Here is a 17651-nt window from a genome sequence, read left to right on the forward strand (position 1 = left end):
CTCATCCTCTAACCGCGTTAACTCATAAGGGAAAGAAATTCGTTTGGGCGACCGAACAAGAATCCGCATTTCAAATCTTGAAAACGAAGCTAACCACCGCTCCTATCTTGTCACTTCCCGAAGGCAACGAGGATTTTGTTGTGTATTGCAACGCCTCGAAACATGGTTTTGGGTGTGTGTTGATGCAACGAATGAAAGTCATTTCTTATGCTTCTCGACAACTCAAAATTCATGAACGAAACTACACGACACATGATCTTGAACTCGGAGCCGTTGTCTTTGCACTAAAAATGTGAAGACACTATCTTTATGGAACCAAGAGTACTATCTTTACCGATCACAAAAGTCTCCAACACATCTTTGATCAAAAGCAACTAAACATGAGACAACGAAGGTGGATTGAAACCTTAAACGATTACGATTGTGAGCTTCGTACCATCCCGGGAAGGCAAACGTAGTAGCCGATGCCTTAAATCGAAAAGAAAGAGCGGTGCCTCTTCGTGTCCGAGCTTTAAACATCACCATTCACACAAACCTTAATAGCCAAATTCGGGTAGCCCAAGATGAGGCTCTCAAGGATGAAAATGTTTCACACGAGCTCTTAAACATTCTCTTCTCTCGATTCGAAATTAGGGAGACCGGACTCCGATATTTCGCCGGAAGGATTTGGGTGCCTAGATATGGGGACCTACGAAACCTTATTTTAGATGAAGCCCATAAGTCACGATACTCGATTCACCCCGGTGCCAATAAGATGTACCACGACCTTAAACAACAATATTGGTGGCCGAACATCAAAAGGGACGTAGCTACTTATGTTTCCAAGTGTTTGACATGTTCCAAAGTCAAAGCCGAACACCAAAGACCGTCCGGACTACTTCAACAACCCGAGATCCCACAATGGAAGTGGGAAAGGATAAAGATGGATTTTATCACCAAGTTACCAAAGACAACGGGCGGTTATGATACCATTTGGGTTATTGTTGACCGTCTCACCAAATCCGCACACTTTCTCGCCATGAAGGAGACCGACAAAATGGAGAAACTTGCACAACTTTACATCAAGGTGATCGTAGCCCGACACGGTATACCTTTATCGATTATCTCCTACCGAGATGGCCGTTTTGTTTCTAGATTTTGGCGTACCTTGCAAGAAGCGTTAGGAACGCGTTTAGACATGAGCACCGCATATCACCCTCAAACCAATGGACAAAGCGAACGCACAATTTAAACCTTGGAGGACATGTTACGAGCTTGTGTTGTCGATTTTGGAAAAGCTTGGGACAAGCACTTACCTCTCGCCGAGTTCTCTTACAATAATAGTTATCACGCGAGTATAAAAGCCGCACCTTTTGAAGCGTTATATGGTCGAAAATGTCGTTCACCTCTTTGTTGGGCCGAGGTAGGCGACGTGCAAATCACCGGACCCGAACTCATTCACAAAACCACCGAGAAGATCGTACAAATCCGAGATAGGCTTCGGACGGCCCGGAGTCGTCAAAAGTGCTATACCGACAAAAGACGCAACGACCTCGAATTTCAAGTTGGTGATCGCGTCATGTTAAAAGTCGCACCTTGGAAAGGTGTCATTCATTTTGGGAAACGTGGGAAACTAAATCCGCGGTATGTTGGTCCTTTCGAAATCTTAGAGCGTGTTGGAACCGTTGCTTATCGTTTAGATCTTCCGCCTCAATTGAACTCCGTTCATCCTACTTTCCATGTATCTAACTTGAAAAAGTGTCTTGCCGAACCCGATATCGTCATCCCTCTCGAGGAACTTACTATTGATGACAAACTTTATTTTGTGGAGGAACCGGTTGAAATTGTGGACACCTCCGTCAAGACATTGAAACAAAGCCAAATTCCGATTGTTAAAGTCCGTTGGAACGCCAAAAGAGGACCCGAGTTTACTTGGGAAAGGCAAGACCAAATGCAAAAGAAATACCCTCACTTGTTCCCGGTTCCGAAAACGCAAGATCCCGAGGAGGAAACAACGATTACTACGCCTGCTTAAATTTCGGGACGAAATATCTTTTAAGGAGTAGGTAATGTAACATCCCGCCTTTTTCCGTTTACCTTTCCGTCATACTACTTTAAATTCCGTTATGTAATTATAACATCTCCCGTTAATATGCGTTTTAAATTATCTCGTTAGGTAATTCACGCACCCGAATGGAACTAGAGGGACCAAACTTGCCCAAGTGCCAAACATTTGACTAGGTCAAATGGTCAACACTCCATCTCCTCCACCCATTATTTTCCTTCTTCATTTTCACTTTTTATTTAATACTTTCAAATTTTCTCTCAATCTTCATCTTCAAGAACTCATCATCCATCCAAGATCTAGCAAGTGTTTCACAAAACAAATTACATATTTGGAATCCTTGCAACTTCCTCTTCGATTCCATACCGACTTCATCAAGTTTGGGTAACTTTCTAAAATTACTAGATTTTGTGTTCTTGATGTTTTTAAGTTATAAAGTTGTTAATTAGTGTCTATGGCTCAAGTCTAACATGAATATATGATTTATATGCTCGATTTCGTTATTTGAAGTAACTAGATTGAATATGAACTTTGGTGTGTTTGGTTTGGTGATTTGGTTGTTTGAATGATGTTAAATATTATAAATGTATGTATTAAATGTGTTCCTAACATCACTAGCTCCAATTTGATGTGTAGGTTGCTTTAGAAAACTCCATAAACTTGATTAGTGATTTTGGTAACTTTGGGTTAGGGTTTGTTGAACTTTAAATGCATTTTTGATGTATTGAATGCCATGAATTGTTGTTGGTAAGTAGTTAGTTGAATTACATGCTTGATTATCTACAAAATGGCATATTATATGTATGCATTAAATGCCCGAATCATAAATGTGCATTTATGAACTTGAGCATTAAATGATGAGCATTAATTTGGCATTTATGTTGGAAATTCGATTGTTACAAATAATGTTTTTAGTTGGTGAAATGTATTTAGTTGTGTTCTTTGTCAAATTACCTTTCCAATGATATATAATGCGTGTCATAAGTGTTTACGGTTTGCGATTTGTGTTTGATTGAAGTTCGAAAAAGACTTGAACAATTGAAACTGTCCAGGTACCAGCACACGTTATGTGCCGCGGCGCGGCCAGCCTTTGTCGCGGCGCGACATATAACGTGTTCAGGTTCTGACCTACATGTCAATTATATGAAAAATGTTTGGCATGCTATGGACCTCTGATTCACATGAGATTTGTTCTAACATGCTTATATATGATTAAAAACCTCAGAAAAATAGTTCGGGACCCGACCCGAACGTGTTGACTTTTTTGTTGACTTTGACCGACCAAAGTTTGACTTTTTGTCAAACTTAACCAAATGATTATGCAATCTTTCTAACATGATCCTATACTTGTATCTTGCATGAAACTTGACAATTTGATTCACATGCTACATAGTCGAGTCGTATTGAGCCATAGGACTAATTGAACATCTTTGACCAATCGTGACTATCGTTATTGATACAACCTATTTGTTTAGGTCAAGACTAGCATTGTTCTTTGAACACGTCACTTGTCGAAGTACTTATTTACTCTTGCGCCCAAGGTGAGATCATAGTCCCACTTTTACTCATTTGAACTTACATTTGGGATGAGAAAACATAAACGTTTCTTTTTAATTAAGTGAACACAAGTACAGGAAAACAAACATTCTACATACGAGTTTAGAACAAAATCCTCAATTCGATTATCATTAGTTACACTTGCAGGGTGTAAGTGTAGGCGTGAACTTATGTTGTATGGCCATATGGGTTTGACAAACCCTCATTCGGATGGTTCGCTACCGTTATTCGGATGAAATATATTTTCGGGAAACAGTGTATGTTCTAACACTATTGTGATGGGGTACTATTGAAGGAAACGTTAAACCTTGATAATTGGGTGCTCGTGAATATTAACTTTTAGAATGTATTACTATTTATCAATGATGCAAAATCTTGTGGTTCGACTTACTTTTACTCACTTACTTACTTAAACCTATGATTTCACCAACGTTTTCGTTGACAGATTTCTATGTTTTTCTCAGGTCCTTGAAAATTAGGTGATACATGCTTCCGCTCATTCTTTTTGATACTTGCTTTGGATGTCGAGTATACTTGCATATGTGGAGCGTCTTTTGACTACTTTAAACTGTGTCGCACGTGTTTCATTTGTACTTTAAACATCGTTATGTACTAGTTATGGAAACTACTTTTGTAAACTTTGAAACATCTACACTTATGAAATGAGAGGGACATATTTTCGGTCAAACTTTGTCTTAAAGACTTATGACAATGTAATGGGACCTACGTAGACGGCGCCGTCAAACATGATTTGGTCGGGTCGCTACAGATACCTCCAAAAACACGAATAACGACGCTGCCTCTGTGAGATCGTAAGATATTTTTGAGAAATAAAGAACTTCTCCAGTGATTGAACCGCCACCGAAACACTTTCCAACCAACCATAGTCCACCAGAATCCCTCTTATCTAAATCCAGGTTGCCCTTGAAAATTTCCCACGTCTCTCTTTCATCGGAATTACTCGTAAGAAATCCCTATTTCATCCCTGCCATGACGTACCACCCATGGTACATTTCTCACATTGCGTTGGGAGGTACAGGGGATGAGGGTTTTACCGTCCATGCCCCGTATGGGATTGGTACGTGTTGTCTCCTAGGCACGCAATTGGGGGGGGGGGGGTATAGCAACTGCAGAAGATGATCGCGTGGGTGATTAAGTCGTCCCTTGATGATCCCCAACTAACTGTTGTAAAAATAAAATACTCTATTTCATATTTATTATCCTCCAATTAAAATTATACAGTGTAAGAAAAAGTGTCCGCAATATGTATTTTTTTATTAACTTTTCAATTTATTCATTACTTTGATCTACTGTTTTGTTTTATATGTATAAAGCAAGAAAATAAAGTAATTTTATATTATAATTATAATTATAATTATAATTCTTATTTCTTATGTTGTTATTGATTATTGAAGTGAACAATAAATTTGCAAAAGTAAAGAAAAAATCTATAGTATATAATAAATCTCTAAAATGATGATGTCATAAATAAGAATTATCAAAGTTTAAAAAAATTCAAAATAAAAAGAAAATTTTTAAGCCTCATATGATGATGTCATTAAAATAATTAATTATATTTGATAAAAATATTAGCATGCTAATTGTATAATATATTAAACATTATGTACAATCTTATAATAAAACACCTCCATAACCATATGTATAATATTTGAAGCATTATGTATAATCTTATGGTAAAACACCTCATGACCATATGTACAATATTTAAAGTATTATGTACAACCTTATGATAAAACACCTCATGACCATATGTACAAACTTTTAAATAAATTGTACAATCTTTACAAAACAACCCATGAACACATATACAAACTTGGAAGCATATTGTATAATCTTCATATAATATTTGTATTTTTTTTTTAAATTTCATGGCTTGTTATACTTGCATATTTGACACTTACATATTTCACCTATATGTTCTATCACTTTACTTTGTTACATGCTATATTTATCTTTACATTTTTCACGATAAGGTTTCTATTTTATCTACTTTACTTGCATTTAGTTACTTCACTTAACGGATTTCATGGTTCTTCTGGCCGGAGGTCCTTAGGAAGCAGCCTCCCTGCCCTCTAGTATAGGGAGGGACGACTTCTTCTACCCGCGAACCGATAGGTATCCGTGGGTGGAGGAATGACTTCCTTTTTACTCCAGGGTAGAGGAAAGACTGTCTACATCTAACCTCCCCATACTCCACTTTAATGGAATTGGGTATTGTTGTTGTTGTAAAAAATTTCATGAGACATTTGTTATTACTAATAGTTATTATTAAAAATACAAATACTCAATTTTTAAGCAAACTTTAATATTATTATTAATTATTATAATTATAATTATTTTTATTATATTATTATTATTCAAATATGGATATGGATTATTTTTACGGGATTAAACGTTACATATGTAAGCAAAATACATGTCTCAATAAAAAGGTTGTAATGTAGGATTTTATGACAAGAAAAATAGTAATTGTGATTAAAATTGAAAAAGGGTGGTGGGAAAATGAATATAATTCATTTATTCTGCAACGTTAAGTACATCAATATGTTTGTAAAAACAACGACAAGTTTCTTAGTCGAAATTCGTGATTTCACGGGTCATTAAACTAAATGAATAGCATTTACATTCACTTAATAACTAAAACATATTTCGTTTAAATGAACCCGTAATTTCACGGGTCATTTCACTCATACTAATAAATATGAAATATATAACCTACGCGACAATTACAAATAAGGGTCGGTGGGGAATTTTTGCATTCATATCATATAATCAAATCAACGGCCGAGAATAAAAGTAACAATCTTGATTCTGTAAGCCCAATAGAGCAGCCTATAAACTTTTCTTAGGTTTTCTTTTTTTCCCTAATAAAAAAATTGAAATAAAAAAGAAAACCCCAAAAACCTCTACACAATTCATCAATTTCTCGATTTCTTTGTGAGGGTTTTTTTTTGAAGGAAAATAAGAAAATGGGAGTAAAAGATGTGAATTCAAAACAAGAAGTAGATGAAATTGTAAAACAAGGTTCAGCTGTTATCATTCACTTCTGGGCTTCTTGGTGTGAAGCTTCGAAGCATATGGATCAAGTTTTTTCTCATCTTTCTACTGATTTCTCTCATGCCCATTTCTTAAGGGTATGTTTTTTTTTTTTTTAATAAGTTTTGATTTATTATCATATATATATTTTTTTAATTTTGTATGTTGGTTTTTGTTTTAATTTTGTATGTTGGTTATTATTATTATTATTATTATTATTATCATCATCATTATCATCATCATTATCATCATCATCATCATCATCATCTCTGACTATAAATATAATTGATTTGTGTATGATGATCTTACTTTTTGGGTGATGTTTATATTGTATATTTTGAACTTTTTTATCTGTAGTTTTTAGGGCTTATAATATGTTGCTTAATTTTTTTATAATCATTTCATTTATAACTGCTACAGTACAGTTGATTCTTGTCAAAATGAAAACTTGAAACATCCTCCTATATGCATCGGGGGGGACTATGTATTTTTGGAGGTATTTAATAATAATATATTTGCGCTCAAAATTAAAATTTGTATATCAGAAAGCTAATTAAAATGGTTAAAATCTTGGCTATGTTTGGTTCTGGTCTATAATGTATTTTAAAGAATAGAAATAGCATTGGAACGTATTTTATTGGCGTTTGTGTTGGTCCATTGATTAACAACAGGAGTATTGTAGAGGGGGTGAATACAATTCTTTTTAATTAACTTAACAGTTAAAGCAATTTAGTATTCAAGCAAGTAATTTAAATAGAGTCTAAGGTAATTTTTAACGGTTATTCTTTATTGATTGAATCACAAAGAATTACAACTATCTTTGGCTAAATGATAGTTGGTTGATACAGATTATACCTAAGTTATAGCTATCGAGGATATCTTAAGGCTATTACAAGTTTGGACTCTAAATAAATAAACCTACACCACTAGTTGTTACAACAGTGAATACTTCTATTTATAGTAGTCCTATTATCCATGTAATTGTTCTATTGTCCACTGGTACATAGGATGTCTGTACTTGTGGGGACAACTGCATCAGAGAGCGTGCTCTCTTCTTTCCTCTTTGATAGCTATTTGCAGGAACACCCAATTCGGTTTGGCACCACTATTTGATTAAACAAATAGAATGTTGTGTTTCCTAGGCGTTGACAAAGAATAACACATGTCTGCACATGCGTTAAACTTCTGCATTCCCACGTGGTCTTGTAAGGTCACTTGTCAGCCGCCGACACGTGTCTTTTTCTGTTCAACTTTGTCTTCGACTTCTATTGAATAGTACAATTGATGTAGACCACTCAGGAAACCACTATGCTTGTAATGGAGCATAGCTGTCTCGTGTAGTAAGTTGCTTTCTAGCCATGCTGGTTCTTCTATGCTGAGTCACTTGATATTCTTGAATTGCTGGGTACACATCCTATGCTAATTGAAGAATACTGTCTACCTTGTGCTGGTAGACTAGGCAGCAAACTAAACACTAGACACAGCAGAATTTGCTGTCTATACATAAACAAACATGTGCTGGCTGCACATAACATTCTAGTGTACATATCTGTTGTTTTGTGATAATTAAATCCTTAATTACATTGGGGACTCAACAGTTTGTTTTAGTGATATATTCATATTCATAAGGTTGTAATTGAGGATTGAAAATGTAGGATTTTATGTACAAATCTGCAAGTTTTTGCTCATCTTAGTTGAAAATTGTGTTTTTATTGTATTGTGCAATTTCTATGATATGATCATATGAAATACACCTGTGATTGTGAGTGCTACTGATTACATGTTCATCTTACGGATTGCAGGTTGAAGCTGAGGAACAACCTGAAATTTCTGAGGCCTTTTCAGTTTCTGCTGTGCCCTTCTTCGTTTTCTTCAAGGTAACTTTTGACGGAACACATTTCCCTTATTATATCAACAATTTTTATGATATATGACAAGATTTTATTTTACATACTAATCTATTTTCAGGGATTTTTTTTTTATTTTTTTTTTATTTTTTTTGCTTTAGTCTAAGTAAAAACATTGTTAAATCAAATTAAAATGTATGTACTTGCAGAATTATATTTTCTATTTTTCAGGATTCATAAACCTTGTATTATTTATATCAGGATGACGGCTTTAGGAATCACTAAATCGTCATATATTGTTCTTTTTATTATTAGAAGCTCACTGAGAACTTTGGGACCTACCATTTTTTGACATCAATTTGAGTTTGTGTCCCAGTTTTATTTATCGTACAGCTAGAAACTATCTACACCCTATGTACCCGGAAAAATTGTTGTATCGTTTAAATATTAACGAGTGGTAGGGTGTTAAACTCGGTGTTAAATATCAACATTGAGTTCAATGCCGAGTATGATTTTTGGGGGCAGACCCACAATATATTTTTGTACCAATGAAATCAAAGGAAACTAATAAAGAAAAGGAAAAAGAAGATGGGAAAAGTGGTGAAGTCTAGGCATACAGGTCACATACATAAATGATCTAAAAGATAAATTTTGTCACTGCAATTGCACCTAGTCAGTAATCATGTATTCGCTCTATCCACAAATTACAATTTTGTCTAGGCATGTAGTTCAATGACATCAATTCTATTACGCTAAATATCTAAAAAAGAGAAATTTGCATTTTTGAGACATTGTGGAAAATAGTCATTACCATTACTTCGTTAATAAATTTAAAGATCTAGTATTGTTTTTGCATTACATTATCTAGTCTAATAGAATCTAGTTATTTTTTATAGGATGGAAAGAAGGTTGAAACACTTGAAGGTGCATATCCATCCGAGTTGGCAAATAAAGTTGCAAAACTTGTGGGGTCCATTCAATCTGGTGAACCCGCAGAACCCGCAAGTTTAGGGATGGCAGCAGGACCTTCGGTCCTCGAAGCAATTCAAGACTTTGCTAAAGTTGACAACTCATCTCAAGCGAGTACTCAACCTCAAAAAACATCTGGTGTTACTGATGGACTAAAAGAACGTCTCGAAAAACTCACTCGTTCTCATCCCATTATGCTGTTCATGAAAGGAACCCCTGAAGAACCCCAATGTGGATTTAGTAAGAAGGTCGTTGAGATCTTGAAGGCCGAAAATGTTAAATTTGGAAGCTTTGATATTCTTAGTGATAATGAGGTTCGTGAAGGGTTAAAGAAGTTTTCAAACTGGCCTACGTATCCTCAACTATACTGCAAAGGAGAGCTTATTGGAGGGTCTGATATTGTAATTGCAATGCATGAGGGAGGTGAATTGAAACAAGCTTTTTCCGATCATGGGGTTGGAAACGATGGTCAAAACGGCGGTGTTACGAATTCGACCGGCTTGAGCTCGGCTTTGACTTCCCGCCTTGAAAGTCTTATCAACTCGTCTCCGGTTATGCTTTTTATGAAGGGAAATCCAGATGAACCTAAATGCGGTTTCAGCAGAAAGGTGATTAATTTTTGCATGTATGTGTGTTTATTATTGTTAGTTAGTGTGTTTGTTTCATAAGTCTGAAAGTTGTTTGGCTTACTATTTAAGGAAATGTGCAAGGTCAGCCTAGGGCACTACTGTAAAAATCCGCGAATATTCCTTTTCAAGAACAGGCATGATGCGTTTTTTCAAAGTCGGATTAATTAATCTGTCAACTTTGATTAATGGGTCAAAATTAGATTGGTCAAAGTCGGGATTAGTAGGTCAAAGTCAAAATTGGTCAACATTTAAATATGAATATAAATATAAACTAGATTTTTGAGTTTTTAAACAATTGAATGAATATTTTTATGTTTCCAAACAATTAAGTTAGGAGTTGATATTTACACATAAATATTGAAATTTACTATTTGCATGTATAAAAAGTCCAATCCGATTAATCCTCAATGTCCCGACCGAGTACTCCACAAGTAGCGTGTTTTGCAACCTTCGCGTACGGTGACATATATGGGTGGTGTGAGGGGGTTTGGAGTTGTGTACTACATATATTTATGCTTTAATTTATATTTAAAACTAAATTTGTCAAGTTTAGAAGTTTGTCTTATGAAGTTTTGAAACGTGGATTAATTCTTGTAATTTATATGATAGGCATATTTGTCAATTTCATTTTTGAGCGCCATTTGGTTGGATAGGTGTAAATTATACCTAATATTAAGCTCTGCCTTTTTTTGCTGTTTCTGTATAGTTTTGTGGTCTCTTTGGACATTTTCACATCTTCTAACGTAGAAAATAAGATATTTTCAGTTATAATGGTATCTAACGACGACTGAATGACGTACTTTTATTTTCTTTTATGCATAGTATACATTTGTTCACTGCAAGTGTTTTGTTGTATACAAAGTTCGCTTAAGAGTGTTCCATTACTCCCTCCATCTTGAATACTGAAGTTGCACAATGTGTTTTATTCTTGTGTTGTTCATTTGAATGTCCAAAAATTGTACTACATCTCACACCACTGATAACAAACATGAACTTTGTGTGTGGTTGTTTTAAACGTAGACTGCTGACAATTCTTTTTGGTGTTTCAGGTTGTCGAGATTCTGCGAGAAGAGAAGGTTAATTTCAAGACTTTTGATATACTGTCTGATGAGGAAGTAAGGCAAGGCCTAAAATTCTACTCAAACTGGTCTAGTTACCCTCAACTTTACATTAAGAGTGAACTCATCGGCGGATCGGATATCGTCTTGGAGATGCAAAAGAGCGGTGAACTCGAGAAAATCTTGATTGAAAAAGGTATCATTTCTCTTGAAGAACGTTTAAAGAAGCTAGTTAACTCTACCCCCGTTATGCTGTTTATGAAGGGTACACCCAATTCTCCAAAATGTGGTTTTAGTTCAAAAGTCGTAAATGCTCTTAACGAGGATGGTATAAAGTTTGGGTCGTTTGATATTTTGAGTGATGAGGAAGTTAGGCAAGGGTTGAAGACGTTTTCAAATTGGCCTACTTTTCCACAACTTTATTATAAAGGTGAGTTGATTGGAGGATGCGATATCATTATGGAGCTTAAAAGTAACGGTGAACTTGAATCTACACTATCAGAGTGATAAGAACATTTTGGTTTTTGTAGTCGAAACTTGTTTTTGTTGAACTCGCGGTAGTGGTGTTTGTGTTTTGAGTTAATTAGGGACTTAGTGTGATGATTGTGGGGTCATTATGTAGTTTGAAGTTGCTCGTAATATAAACTGGATTTTGATGTGCTGATGCTGCTTTAAAATCAGAACTTGTTTTGTTTCATTGAAGCAGTGAACAACTGCAGTTGGTTTTGTCACAAAATTTATCATCTTTTAGACAATACATGTTATGTACTAGTTGATCCAATTGGTTTGAATTTGTTTGTACTATTGCTAGATAGTGAATATTTGACCTGAAATAAGTTGCTCATTACATATGCACCACTCGCCAGTATTAAAATTGTAGTGAAACATGTTTCTTTCCTTTTTTTTACTGATTACTCACACATCAAGTCATAATAATTTAATGCTTATGAATAGAAGAATCCTTGTGTTAAACAACTTGATAACCCTGATAACCTAAGCAACTAAAGCAACGTCAAGGTGTTAAGGTGTTGGTGTATATATATATACTAGTTTTATGAGCCCGTGCGTTGCACGACAATTGTATAAATTAGTAAGTGATAGTGTTTATTGATACATATTAAATGTATAATACAATTACAATGAAAAATATCTAGACTAATAATATTTGTATCGAAACATTATTATTGAATACTAACGCGAGCCCGTGTATTTTACGACATTTGTGTAAATTAGTATTCGATAACGTTAGTATTCATATTTATCAAATATATAATACAATTACAATGAAAAGTTGTTTATTAATAATAACATTTGTATCGAAAATATTAGTATTTAATACTAACGCATAAATTATGAGCTCGTTTATAATTCTATTATTATAGAATTTAAAATACAATAATTTAATCAATATATAAGAATATAATTCTATTATAATGTTGGGTGATGATAAATAAAATCCACTTATGTTTTTCATATATTCACGTCTTATGATAACAATTATTTGTATATTACAACTATTAATGCATAAAAATAAGTCGGTACATCAAATATTTGGGTGAAACACATTCCATGTTTAAGAGTCTCACTTTCTTTATTATATTTAAAAGTCACCATATGTAAAGTATATACATACATTTTATAAAATTATATATAGAAACTTTAAATCATATACTTTTAATTTAGGAAGTTATTTTAGAAAAATATTATTATTTAATTCAGTTTAATTAAGAAAATGACACGTAGAATTATTTAATTTAAATTAATTGAGAAATTGACACGTAGGATTATTAGCACACGCTTTATATAGATGTATATATATATATATATATATATATATATATATATATATACACACACACATACACATATACATGTGCTGCAAAATATTTCTCTTAAGTTTACCCGCCAATTTCACGGGCCTAGGGGTGACTATTGATCCATCCTTGAAAATGATAAGTTTTCCTGCCTATTCCACGGACCTCAAGGTGACTATTGACCCGTCCTTGAAAATGATCGGGTGGTTGAATTGCGACATCGTGTTTGGATCCAATCATAATGACTTTTAATCGCCGTTAAAAAAAATCACACTTAATAACCAAAGCATCGTGAATATATCTTATAAACCGGGAAAATCTTTTCTAGAGATGTGTGCAACCTATCGTGAAATGATAAATAGATAGACAAGCTTTGTTAGTTCCCCTAACCTCTTCCGTTGATCAACATCCATCTTTAGTGTAAGTTTCACTATTTGGTTACTTGAAAATTGAACCGAATAAAAAATAGCAAAGATACAAATTTTCAGTTGGCTTTTCAAACTTTAGATTCAGTTTTCGATTTTACTTGATCCAATTCGAGTTAACCAAAAATCAAATTCAGTGTTCGTGCGTCAAAGAGCCGATTCAATTTTGGTTTTCAGTTTGGCTACGGTTTCGAAATTGAATTTGATTTCAATTTTGGTGGACTCCAAATTTTTAAAACGGAACAAACCGAATTGAACAAACCGAGAAATGGGTCACTACCTTACAAATTATATGCAAATGTTAGAAATCAATAAATTCTCCACCCACCGAAAGAGAAGTCATCCCCTCTCTACTCCAGGATAGAGAGATTGCTTCCGTGAGGACCTCCAGTAAAAAAAAATAAAAATAAAAAAAGACGCCATGCAAATGATGAGATCAAATTTTCATGGGTTTTAAAGCTTTCTTGAGAAATCGACGCTTGTTGCCTCAATAAATAAAGCCAATGACCTTGAGTGCAACAATGGGGCTTTATATCTAAGTTTTTCACCAAAAGAACAAGTATAGATTATGCAGTCACCTTGAATAGCAAATCATCAGGGCATAACTACAGAATACAAAGCTGAAATGAACCATAAGCTCTATTTGTTAAAATACTTAACACACCTAAGAACTTTGTGACTAAACTGCAACATTTTATTAAGAAATTCATAATTGTTTTGTAACTAGTCACCTACTACTATTCTTGGTGAATAGTGCCATCCTTGAAAGTTCTCCATCTTCAAGGCATAACAAAATTCTTTGAATCTTCAAACTTTATTCTGCTGCAACCCAAGAATCTTCTTTGTCTCCACATCTTCTTCAATTCCATCAGCTTTCATGTCTTCCAAAACTTTTCCTACATCTTTACCTCCATTAATGTAACCTTTCATCAAACTATGATACATCTTCCTATCAAATTTCACAACTTTCTTCAACTTCTTCACAAACAATTCAACTTCTTGTACACTCGAAGCTTTCTCACCGACACCACTTAACAAATTCTCCACAACTTTCGACTCCAATTTCCAATCTTTCTTCTCTAACGGCAAAGAAAACGCACTTTCCATACAACTTACACACGTCCCCACATCACCTTTCTTCAAAAACTCTACCGCCACATTAGCCCAACTATCGGGCGTTGTTGCCTTTCCGTCTTTTGACAAATTATCGAGCAAATCCTTTGCTTTATCACACAAACCTTTCTCGAGATACCCATCCACGATAAAACACGGGACTCGAAAGTCGTGAACGTTTCCATACGATTTCCATTCAATCAAAAGCTTTTCAGCTTCTTCAAACTCATCAAGTCTTACCAAAGATTTCACCATTGTTATATAATCTCTATTGATCACCCTATTACATTTAGTCTTTTGAACACCCCATAGACGAAGGACATCATCTTTGTTTCCTAAACGTGCGTGTAATGATATTAAATGATTATACCCAAGTCCGTCTTTTTCAACTAATTTTTCAGCTTTTTTCAAGACGTTATTCGCCTTCTCGAAAACCTTTCCGTTGATATAGCAATTTGCAACAACCGCATATGTGTTCCAATCCATGATGATATTCGGATCATTCTCCATTTCCATTAATATACTTTCCATACCTTCAATATTCATTTTATCTCCATACGAATTTATACAAATTCTGTAACTTAAATTGTCGGGGGCGACTCCGTTCTTTTTCATCTCCTTTAAAACATTATGAACCTTATCGGTCTCATTGGTACGAGTATAAAGACACATGATGTCGTTATATGTGACGGGTGATGAAACAAAACCTTGTTCTTTCATTTTTTGAAGATGGGCAAGAGATCTTTCGGTTTCACGTTGGCGTACATAACAATGAAGGAGGGCACCATACGTCTTAGTAGATTTATCTTGGTCAGTTAAGCTATTGAAGTATTTTTCAGCCTCGAGGAACCCGTTGACCTTACCAATTAGATCCAACTGTACTGCATGGTCTGTGGAAGTAAATGCACAAATGCCTTTCTTGTTCATCCACTCTGAAATCTATTCATACAATCAAAACATGGTATACTTCAAAACATCATAAAAAGATTCAGATTGTACATCACATTTGTACAAGTGAAGTTTACACAATGATTAAACAAAACACACACATACACATTAACATCTATTATACACACAAAACCTGAGGTACACGTTATGTCATTAAGGAGCAACCGAAGTTAGAACTAGATTTAACACACAATTCTGAAAGATAAAGCTTACAGAACAGAAACTAGAAGACAAATACACAACATATATAAGCACAAGTATACAAATGAATCCAAACGTATGCAAAGCAATGGAACTATATAACAAATAGATGACTACATTCCGAAATTACACATAAACAAACAAATAGATTTAACAAAAATGTAACCTCTATGACTCAATATACGGAAAAATTTGATGTTTCGAAGGCTCATTACTCATTAGCATCCAAATTTTCACATAAAACAAAAGCATTCAAGTGAAATGGACATCATAAGTAGCAAAACCATATCCAAACAACTACAAATAGTCAACCTTTTATAAAGTTACAATCCAGACCATGAAAACAAGTTCCCAATAGAAACAAATCTATTTCGAGTATTGTTATTAAGCTTTTGGACCACTTAAAGTCAAACACATATATACAATTTTAGCCATTCTAATTGCTTAATCCAACAATTAGTATAACCTAAAAAGTTCACGCCTTTATATCAAACCCTACAAATTGAATAATATAAGTACACATATAGATATATATTATTGCAGTGATATACTAACCTCTAAGGCATGATGAAACCGTCTACGCTTGCGAAGATCATGAATGATTTGTTTAACCTCAGAGACTCGATATTTATTTCCTTTTTGAATCCAATCATCTAGCTCCGGTGTCATCGCTAAATTAGGGTTTCCAAGTGGGCTTATTTTCGAGTACAATGATTCTTTTTTCTTCTTCTTTGTTGTTGTTTCATTTCGAGCGATTGTAGCAGTTGTGTACGATCTGATTTCAATTAGGGTTTTGACATTTTGCAAGTTTCTCAATCGACCTGCCATTGCCAACATTTTTTTAAAAAGGGAAAAAAATGCAAATTTTGGGTTTATTGTTTTGTTTGATTAGGGTTTTGAGTGTGGACCGTGAAGAGGTATCGCGAACAAGGGTTTTGTGAAAGTGAAATCAACAATGACTTGTACATTGTGCTGTATGAGTAGTACATGTTGTTAAGGGTTAGTTGTGCAAGTGCTGAAGGTGTTGGGCTTTTTTTTTTTTTTTAGTTTTGGGCTTTGTAACATACCCAAGCTAAAAAAAAAAAAAAAAATTATAACATAATTTTAATTTAATTAACTTTTTATTCTTTTTTCGTAACATTTGATCACTTAAAACTATTGAACAACTAGAAAAAAGTGTAGCCAACAGCTTCCCTTTGCTACCCGACAGACTGTCATCCAGTGCAATGAGATCATCATCGAAGTGGTTAAACACTCGTCCTGCTTATGATATTTCAATTTCAAGTGTATAACAATCATGTCAAAAACATTATAACTTTTTTACGAACACTACGAAAGGATCACATATGCATACAATAAAATCTTTCATCGTTACATTGAACGACTTGATTTGGGCACATGTCATGCTACCATAGGGAGAGCCAGCCACTCTTTGACCAACGGTGTAACATGCCGCGCTCGTTAGAAGAATATCATGTCAATGTACTTATTCTCTCCCCATATAAATATAAATGATTAATTGGCTTAGATGATAATTAGGAGAAAAAGTTAGAAGAATATCATTACTTTGGTGTTATGAGTTTAAGATCGCTTATTCGATAAGTTAGCTCAAATTCAATTGTAGCCCAATACCTTAGTTTACAAACAACTCAATTTGAGAATTTAAGTTTTAAAGATAAATAAATTGTAGCTTGCATTCTTCTTGTACGATAAAACCTAGATATAAACAATTCCATAATGTAACAATTCCACAAATATTAGTCAAGTTAGTCACTTCATCCAAAATTAATTACTAGAAATAGTCGCACAAAGAAAATATATCATCTGAAATCATAACATAATGTAACTTCTAATTGTGTCTAAGCTAATCATCGTTTTATGAATGGGTTACCAAAGTTTCCAGTAAATCATCGTATTTTTATTCAAATGTACACATATTAGTCGGCTTATTTCGTAACCGTTACCGTTTATGTTTTTGATCCTTTATGA

At 34.3% G+C, this 17651-nt stretch overlaps 2 protein-coding genes across 2 annotated transcripts; one reads left to right on the forward strand and one right to left on the reverse strand.

The window, feature by feature from the left end:
- The first annotated feature begins 6511 nt into the window (after positions 1-6511).
- LOC139870655 (monothiol glutaredoxin-S17) lies at positions 6512-11942 on the forward strand. Its single transcript, XM_071858437.1, has 4 exons — positions 6512-6756; positions 8461-8535; positions 9402-10082; positions 11153-11942. Exons 1-4 carry the CDS (start codon positions 6592-6594, stop codon positions 11666-11668), a joined length of 1437 nt encoding a protein of 478 aa, XP_071714538.1. The 5' UTR covers positions 6512-6591; the 3' UTR covers positions 11669-11942.
- Positions 11943-13874: 1932 nt separating this feature from the next.
- Positions 13875-16546, reverse strand: LOC139870661 (pentatricopeptide repeat-containing protein At4g21705, mitochondrial-like). The gene is made up of 2 exons (XM_071858443.1): positions 16218-16546; positions 13875-15452 (listed from the first exon to the last, which is right to left on the reverse strand). Exons 1-2 carry the CDS (start codon positions 16497-16499, stop codon positions 14208-14210), a joined length of 1527 nt encoding a protein of 508 aa, XP_071714544.1. The 5' UTR covers positions 16500-16546; the 3' UTR covers positions 13875-14207.
- Positions 16547-17651: the final 1105 nt, after the last annotated feature.

Source organism: Rutidosis leptorrhynchoides, chromosome 1 (assembly GCF_046630445.1).
Source record: "Rutidosis leptorrhynchoides isolate AG116_Rl617_1_P2 chromosome 1, CSIRO_AGI_Rlap_v1, whole genome shotgun sequence".
Classification (NCBI taxonomy): domain Eukaryota; kingdom Viridiplantae; phylum Streptophyta; class Magnoliopsida; order Asterales; family Asteraceae; genus Rutidosis; species Rutidosis leptorrhynchoides.

What these genes read in the sequence shown, in the direction of transcription:
- LOC139870655 (XM_071858437.1), top strand. Translation starts at nt 6,592, where the DNA reads ATGGGAGTAAAAGATGTGAATTCAAAACAAGAAGTAGATGAAATTGTA. An exon ending in CTCATGCCCATTTCTTAAGG is followed by an intron (nt 6,757 to 8,460) that starts GTATGTTTTTTT and finishes TACGGATTGCAG; the next exon opens with GTTGAAGCTGAGGAACAACC. An exon ending in CCTTCTTCGTTTTCTTCAAG is followed by an intron (nt 8,536 to 9,401) that starts GTAACTTTTGAC and finishes TATTTTTTATAG; the next exon opens with GATGGAAAGAAGGTTGAAAC.
- LOC139870661 (XM_071858443.1), bottom strand. Translation starts at nt 16,499, where the DNA reads ATGTTGGCAATGGCAGGTCGATTGAGAAACTTGCAAAATGTCAAAACC. An exon ending in GGTTTCATCATGCCTTAGAG is followed by an intron (nt 15,453 to 16,217) that starts GTTAGTATATCA and finishes TTGTATGAATAG; the next exon opens with ATTTCAGAGTGGATGAACAA.